The sequence below is a fragment of the Primulina tabacum genome, chromosome 1 (assembly GCF_025594145.1).
Source record: "Primulina tabacum isolate GXHZ01 chromosome 1, ASM2559414v2, whole genome shotgun sequence".
Classification (NCBI taxonomy): domain Eukaryota; kingdom Viridiplantae; phylum Streptophyta; class Magnoliopsida; order Lamiales; family Gesneriaceae; genus Primulina; species Primulina tabacum.
In genome coordinates this window covers 2482356-2491746 of record NC_134550.1, presented here as the reverse complement: position 1 = coordinate 2491746, position 9391 = coordinate 2482356, and the positions used below count along the sequence as shown (strand labels likewise).

The window sequence follows — 9391 nt, the reverse complement described above, 5'->3', positions numbered from 1 at the left end:
TGCTGACATAACATAAAAAAATTGATAACTTGTCAGATGTCGTGTTTGCAAGTTGATCAAAATAACCGAAAATTAAATTTTATTTTTTCAAAACTAAACTTTTACAACTTAATATACCAAAACTCAAATTTGGACAATTTAATGGATCAAAAAATCATTTTCCTAATTGAAAAACCAAAAGTCTATATACAGTTACTTCAATTTTGGAACAAAAACTCTTATGAATCGTTTTACGAATCAATTTTAAGATACGAATCTCTTGTCAATAAAAATCTAAAAAAATATTATTTTTTTATATCAAATTATTACTTTTCCTGTGATAGAACACCTGCTTTTGGAAATTTTTCTTCGAAGATAACCATCCTCGATAACTAAAATGAAATAAATACGCACATTTTTTACGTCATGGTAACAGTTGCACTTGATTGACTTTTATTTCCACCACATCTGGACAGGGCAATGAAATATGCGAATTATATATTTTTTATTATCTAAAAACGAGGAATCAAGAAACTTAATTATAGAACTGAATTTGGCTCCACAGAAGAAATCGTTGCTGGGCTGAAGATAAAAGACGAACACCAATCAAGGGATGCAGGTGACAAGCTGAACCCAAGCGGACTGAGATCCCCAAAAGCACTATCAAATGATCTCCGTTGCGTTTCTTCGGACAATAATGGCGCCACGGGCATCCGATGAGCATGTCGCGGAGTGAGACTGAGCGGGGGCGGCGCCACCTCCTGCAGCCGCGATGGCTGGAACTCCTGTGCACTTGTCAGCTTCTGAACGACATCCTTAAAGGCAAGGGGATCAACCTTGTAGATTTTTGGTGGGGTTGGCGGCAATGGTGCGATGGGTTTCTTCATGATTTTCTTGGAGGGGTGCTTACGAACCGAATGGAGCGATGAACGGAAATCCGTCCTGAATTTTCCGGTCTTTCTTTCTTGTTCATGATATTGAGGGTTAAGTTGGACTGTTGAAGAACTTGATGAATAAGAATCATATGAAGATGACGAATCCATTAATTGTTCTTACTCGAATAAAACTATGATATTGAGGGTTTACTTATTTAAAATATGTGTTTGATAAATCATAGAATTGATAATATTTGATGGAGTTTTCCAGATACTTCGGAGCTTTATATATAGTGCATGGATACATTTTTCAATTCAATTATTAGACTTCAAATAAATGAAAAAAATGGGCTCGGATTCAACTTTTTAGTTTGTCTTAAGCGTCGGCGATTCGATTGCAAAATTTGACCAACACCACTATTATTGTGACATTTATTGATGTGGTTGACGATAGGTTTGTTGACAATTTCTTGATTTCTAGGCTTCGGTACTCGTGCATGAATTCTCGTAATTCATATATTAATTATGGATGGATATGCTAACAATCTAAACATGTGGCTTCTAGAGCTTATATTCTCTCTTCCACAATACTATTTTGTCGAGGAGTTGAAAGAAATTGAGATATTAGGTTAATTGATCCGATAATACATTTAGCGTAAATTATATTTCAAAAATGATTTTAATGCAATTGCTAGGTTTCTTTTGCATTTTTTTTTTTTTTGCTTTTTTCTCGGCGGAGCAACGATACATATATTACTGAATATTGTTAATATGGTGACGATCGTTGCTGATAAGTCACTGAACATTTCTGCACTCCATCGACCGAATGGATTAATTGAGTTATTACTCTAAAAGTGGAAATGAAACTAAATTGTTACACTAAGACCTATCATTAATTATTAGAAGGGGAAAATGTATATTTTGTCGTGTAAGTTTATTTTTTTCTGATTTGGTCTTTATGTCATCAAATTTTAATCTTAATTATGTATCTTCCGGTTTTTTACTATTTTAGTCATTTTCATCGTGAGTATTGATATGACACTGCACATGTCAGCTCCACGTCAGCGTCACGTCAAAGAAGAATAAAAATTACAAAGGAAAAAAACAAAGATAGCGGACTCAAACTGAAATTTGACAATATAGATAACCAAAATCACAAAATAACAAATACACGTATCTATTGCGAGCTGCCATATGTCATTTATAGGAGAACCCGTTGTCTAACTTTTTTTTTTTTTTTTTGGTAGAGAGATTTGAAGCAATGGATTTCATATCTATTTGATTATTTAAATTAACTTATATTGCGTAAATTTCAAATCCATAAATTTGTTAATTTATGTCTATATAATGATAATTGTGATAGATTTGAAATACATACAAAACACGTGTTATTTCAAATCTATTTTTCAAACTATTTTCTCCAAATCAAATAATTTCATCCAAGCAAAACCTTAGAGAAAATCTTGACAACCACTGAACGGATAAAGATCTAGGGTATAAGTGTATTTATATTTTTCTTTCGCTAAAAATAATTAGGTAAATTACCAGAAACCTTCTCATAATTATATGTATTAATAACTATTGGATAATATGAACACTTTCTCCACTATATTTATAGTATATTTTTAAGTGCAAAACATCTATGGAAGATATTAGATTATTGAAGATTATAGTATATCTGTTTTGATGATGATAAAATGGCCACAAATTGATATGAAAATCTACCGAAAACATTATTATGTAAAACACATTATAAATATAATCAAGTCGGTTTTGTCACATGACAAGTTGAAGGAATTCCCCACAACTTTCATTATTAAAGAATGCGCTTTTAATTAAAAGATTAACACTTTTAAATATTTTGATTAATTTATTGTTTCATGTGTTAAAGTTAGCACATTTATTTTAATTAAAATGTACTTTTAAAAGTTATTAACACTTTTAAGTATTAAATTAGAACTTTTATAATCTGAATAAAAAGAAGAAAAACCCTATCCCAACCCCATAGCTCACGTAAAAAGTTTAGAAAAGAAAAGAGAGGAGAGGCTCATAGGGCTTGGACGAGGATGGCTGGAATTTCGAGTTTTACATCGATGTTGATTGTGATCTAGGTATCTTCCAAGTGACGTGATCGTCTTCGTACATCTCTATGCAAAGATAAGACAAATTTTAACCGTTTGTTCGACGTATTGATGAAAATGTATTGTATTTTTTATTGATTCATGTTTTTGTTTAAAGATTGTTGCGTTCTAAAAATTTTCAAAACAAGTATACACCCGTTTCTTGATGTATCGATGAAGTTTTATCAAGTCTTGATATATTTCTCACTAGATCTGTTATGCGCGGGATTGGAAGCATTTATTGGTGGGTTCTCCTCATGGTTAACAACATGGAAATTAAAGTGATATGCATGTATTCGTACATACTGTACAGCGTGGTTGTGTCTATGTATATATGGGTGCGTGTATTCATATTTTCTGTTTGTTTGCCATGGATGCAGAGGCAGTGGGCGAACGGGTGCAATGACGGCTTGTTAAATGCTCATGGTGTGCTGTTTTGCTCCAGAAAAAAAAAAAAAAAAAAAAAAATTGGATCCTCTGTTATGGCTGAAAATGCTGTGCTCTTTTTACACGAGATGATCCTGTGTAAGGTCCATCAGATGATCAACTGATCGTCTCGTATAAAAAGTGCGCAACATCAGATGTTGTGTTTCAACTACAGCAGAGGATCCAAATCCGTAGATACAACAATCGACCGAAAATTTAGACTTTTTTTTAAAAAAAAAGTTTTAAATAAAAAATGTAATATAAAAATTGAATTAAATAGATTAAAATTTTATTTATTAAAAAAATATTTTTAAGTCTAGTTCTATTGTCAAATAAAACCGAAGTTTGATATTAAAAACTGAATCCTAACCGAACTAACTGATATTTTAATAAATTTAAACCGAAATTCCAAATAAACTGAAGCGATTTTTCAAATGAATTCAGTTCGGTATGTTATTTTGGTTGAAACCGATATTTTGTTCATCTATAGACTGTGATTGATGTTTGCCGGTTATTTGTTTATGTATGCTTTTTTTGTTTAAAAATAACTTGATAGTTTTCTTTTCTTCATTCTCCGAGTTACATAACTAGAAAAATTCAATAATCCCAAAAATTTCAAACAAATATTTATTTTCGAATTTGATAATTATTAAATTTTAAGATGTTCTAACTAGAAAAATCGCAAAACAAGCCCAATAATAAATGTATGTCAATAATCATCAAACATTTCAACCAATTAATCATTATTCTAAAAATATGAAACAATAGATTTTTAAGGTATAAATTCAAACTCCAAAATTTAGATACATCATAACTCAATATTATTGCAACTCTAATAATCACAACTAAATATTCGACATATTTTTCGAATTTTTACCTCGAAATCGCATAATTTGAGAACAATAGAATGATAGATAGTGATGGAGTATGATTTGTGGGATTTGTTCAATTTTTACTTTTTTAATATTGGCTGAAAAAAAAAATTAACTAATAAATTTTTTTTAAAAAAAATAGGTGGTGCTAGAGCCCATCCTAACCCAAGGTGGCTCCGTCCCTTAAAACAAGTGTTGTCATTTTGGGGTAGATGATAAGCCTGAGGTGGTTTATCCGAAAAGCAGAAATTGCTCGATTACCAGAAGAAGATTCAATACCGCCTATTGATGATTTTGAAGATGGATGCTAAATATCTCAGGATGATGTGTTTGAACTTTTTGAGTCTGAGTAACATCCAAAATTTTGAAAGAAATATTACATGCCGAATGAACGAAGAGTTCGATCGTGACGTTTCGTCGCACTCTTGTGCTTTTTAAAACTCTGGTTATAAATGATTGTAGTTTGTTAGATAAATTATTTTCTTATCGAAACAAATATATATTGCTACTTATCTGCATATATAATATATGATGGAAACAAATTTCGTCTCCAAATCCAAATGCTTCCTTGATTTCCCTCCATAAAAAATAGCGATTCAACATAATACTTTTGGGAAGTGGAAAGGAATAAAATATATACACTTCTTCCATCTTCCATCTTCCATCTTCCATCTTCCATCTTTGTAATTAGTTGACAAAAAAAATACCTATGGGCATCAAGGGGCCAATAAGAATTCTGGCCCGAGCCCGTCATTTGTACTTTCAAAACATGTCCAGCAGCGGCGTGCATGTGTTCTCCGGCAGCGGCATGAGCTGCCCAACTCCTCAACTCGGGAATATCTCGAGAAACACCAGTGTGAGCTTGTCAAATTCGAGTCGTGCTACGAGGTCAGATGGGTACTCCAGAAGGTCAAGCCCGATGATAAGACGAGCACAGGCAGCGCCTGTGCCTCGCAGCCATTCGGTTCCGATTGGTCGGATTGATGAAGACAAGTGTTGCAATTTCGGTGTTGACGACAAGCCGGTGGTGGTTTATCCGAAAAGCAGAAGTTGCACCCCTACCGGAAGAAGCAAGAATACGTATTGATGATTTTGTGATGGATGGTAAGTATCTTAGAATTTGTTGATAGAAATACATGTTGGACCTATAGTGAGTTTGTTGTTATCCCACCCATCCCATAGCATAAAGGTATGAGTTTTAAGGGGCGTGCCTAATGTGTTACATCATTGGTATGCTTAATTTCTTGAAATTTGTCATGTTTTGCTTACTTTAGTTCAAAAGTTTTGTGCTTTGATGATTCATGCTCAAGAGGTTGTCCGAGTTAGTAGAATAACTGAGCATTTGACCACTAGTCAGGATTTCGATCTTGTCACACATGACTTGCTCAATACGATTTACCTGGTTAATGTAGTTTGCATGCTATTACGTTAGTCCGAATGATTATTCAGTACAAACCAAAATATGGCTGCGAGTTCCCGAAAAAATAAATAAAACAACTTCGAATTATATGCGTCTCATGAACCTGCATATGTGAATTGCGCAAAAAGTTCAGAATCAGAAATTATATATACTTTGGACTAGTTACAAGTTTTTGTTGCAATATATCTATATAGACAGCAATAAGGTGAATTTAGGCTGGAATCGATTAGCCTCAAGTTCCGATTCCGAATCAGACAGATGGTTACCGTATTCTTGTGTGGTTGTGTTGAGCGCGACAGTGAGTTATTCTGACACAAATGGGACATAAATATGCCACCACTAATTCACTTGTGTTGCAAATATATATATAGTTTAGTTTAGTTTAGTTTAGTTTAGTTTCCAATTGGAATTGGAACCACATATTCCAAAAATCATTACATGTCGTATGTGTGCTTAATATTGAGATAGCAAGTGAAACTCTTCAGATTTTGGGAGAAATCTTGATCATTTACACTTTCTAATCTCATGTTCACACCAAATTTAATGTGTATCTATATACATACTTGCACACAATTTCACCACACACATGGTTTGTAAATAGAAATCATGGATGAAATACAAATTTATGCACTAATGTAATATTTAAAAAATTCATGACCCGAATTTAAGTGGACAATGCAAGGCCTGGCTTCTAACTTGTGGCCCAAAGCCCAACCTTTTCGTATCGTTACAAAATTTGAAGGTCGGTTTATCATAAAAAAGGCCATTTAACAAGGAATTTAAGTGTGAGATTGACTCTTCAAACTGGTACAAAAATTAGGCCAAGTCGATGTTCCATAACAATATGTCATGCGAATTACTCGTATTTTAATGAAAATTGACGTTAAATGTTGATGATCCAAATGCTATAATTTCACCACATCACATGAAAAAACATTACAAATATAGCGTAGAAAATTATCAAAAATTATACATTGCGGCTTATGCTCTGTTGCAGATTGCAACTTTCGGCCAAGAGAAGCAAATTTCGGCTCAGGCTCCTTATTAGGTACAGAGAAGTGCTGATTTACGGAGCTTTCTTCGTTCAGATCTCATCCTAAAGTTGGGGGACCAAAAATAATATTAAAATTTAAAGAGGCAATAACAAATTTTAGAGAGGAAAAATAATAATAAAATTATCTATAACACCCTACCCTTTAAAAAAAATTGAGGAGGAGTTGCAGCCACCACCCCACTGCCTCATTCTCAGTCTCAGTCTCAGTCTCAGTCTCAGTCTCAGTCCGAGTATTAACTTTTTTAAATTAATCCCATTCCCATTGCACATGTAAAGAATTTTGTTAAAGTTTCACGATCAAGAGTGCTGATAAGTAATTTGACATGTAGTGGCGGACTTAAAAAAATTTATGTTTGAGATGTGGACAAAAAATGGTGCTCTCGAAATATAATATTTATATATTTTTTATTGATAAATATGATAATATAAATAACATAGAATTTTAGAAATTAAAGATAGACAAAATATATTTTACAAAAACAATATGTCATAAACAAATATTAATAATGCAAAGACTATCTAAACAAAATATGAAATTAATGTTTCGAAGCAGTATATAGTCACTTGAATATTGCTAGCCTCGTACTTTTGGAAACGAAATTATTGATTGTGTTTGTATAATAATCAGTTTTCTTGATATTTTTTTCCTTGATCGATAACATAACCAAGTTATTTTGTCATTCTCGTAACATAGTGATAAAATTTGAACAACTTCAACTTGAAGTCCTTTCTGTAAATTTTGATAAATCACAAAAATTGTGCTTCCAAATGTGGAATAATCGCCAAAAACATAACGATAGACATATAAATCAAGTGATAACGAACTTGATTAGAATAGTGAAAGATTTGTTTTTTTTATGAGAGTTTTATGAGACATGTATTTCAGATTGATTATATGTTCTTGTTGAATGTTTATGAGTGTGATTAAAAAAAGATAAATAGGCAGTGAGACTTCAAGTTTTCATCATGAGCCATTGTCTATAAATCATTATTTATGAGATGAGCTCATATGTTAATTATATTATACTGTACTAATCAAAAAAAATCAAATTTCGGTAATTTGGGGGTTCGAGACGCTTGGCTCGGATTTTATATTACAGGTTCGGGCCTGACATTTATCAAATGGCAGGGCACAATCAAAAGAATTCAAATGGCCAGAAAGCACCCATTTTTCCACTTTTCGGTCAAAATTTTAAATTTCATCTTACCACTTGTTCAAGATGATGCAAGATAAACCCCTATTAGTAAAATATATCATTGTTGGGAAGTATGCCTAAAATCTAGTCACAAATTTAAATGACAATAGGAACATCAATCACTTGTATATATCATTCACTACAAAAGTCTTAAATTTGGCTTTGGGATGAGATATTGAATTAGAGATTTCATTGTGTTAAAATCTTTTTCCTAACTAAAAATAATAATAATAAATGACAGAGGAACGTTAACAAAATAAATAAATAAATAAGATGTTTATAATATTCTCGATCCCATTTAAATATTTCACATTATATATATCGTGCTTCACAAATAAATAACAAATTATTTTTATTTATTTCAATTTTAAAAATTCTGGGAAAATCTACAATTGATATATTATTTCCTCCAATCACGTGATAATAGATAAAAGATAGTCAACTATAACGCCTTTAGAGCAACCACTTTCTCTACCGTGAGTGGGCATTAAGAGAGAGAAATGTGGGTGTTCATATGTTTGAACGCTCCTCTGTCTGCTTATTTTTAAAAAAAAAATTTGATATTTAGCGACGGTTTTTTCAAAAACCGTCGCTATTTACGACGTATTTCCAGAAATCGACGCTGAACGCGGGCCCCACACACATGATGATGTTTCCTTATTTAATGTCATTTAATGTATAGGTTTAAATTTCAAATTTTCATTTTTTCAAAATAAATTCGGATATTAAAATAAATTAAAAATAATGAGTGTGAATGTTTTATAGTAAGAATAAGATGAATGAGTGGACATCGGGACCTACAAATAATGAGTGTGAATGTTAAAATGAATGTGGGGGAATAGATGTGTTAATGTAATGTGTATGTGGTATGTGGACCCTACAATTTTTGATGAAGTGATAGATGTTATAATAATAACAAATGCGGTTGTCCTTCTGAAATGGTAGCTCTTGCTCCTTTTTCAATAAATACATCACTATCCCCAACATGTCTGGTTGGTCCACGTTCCTTTTTTTCCCTTCTGGCACTTGCAAAATTGATAATTATTATATTTATATTATAAATAAGACCCAATTCACTAAATATAATAATATTACTATTATTTTATACAAAGCAAGAAGTTATGTGTTATAAATAACGTCTCCTCTCCGGTTTCTCATTCAAATCACGCTACACCATCCGCTCATTACCTAATCCAAAGGAAAAAATTATGGGATTAAAAAAAAAAAGAGCAAGATGCTTCGATGCATGAAGGGGCAAATCAAGATCCTGACCCGAGCCCTTGATTTGTACGTCCGTAACATGTCCGGCAACGGCGCGCTTGTGTTCTACGGCAGCTCCATTAGCTGCCCGACTCCTCAGCTAGGAAGCCTGCCAAGAAACGTGGGCGTAAGCTCGTTCAATTCCAGTTACAGTACGACTTCAGACGAGTACCTGAGAAGGACAAACCC

At 32.7% G+C, this 9391-nt stretch overlaps 1 protein-coding gene across 1 annotated transcript; it reads right to left on the bottom strand.

Moving 5' to 3' along the window:
• Positions 1-518: 518 nt before the first annotated feature.
• On the bottom strand, positions 519-1022 carry LOC142553295 (uncharacterized). The gene has a single exon (XM_075663863.1). The coding sequence runs from the start codon at positions 1020-1022 to the stop codon at positions 519-521; it is 504 nt and encodes a 167-aa protein (XP_075519978.1).
• Between the last annotated feature and the right edge of the window lie 8369 nt (positions 1023-9391).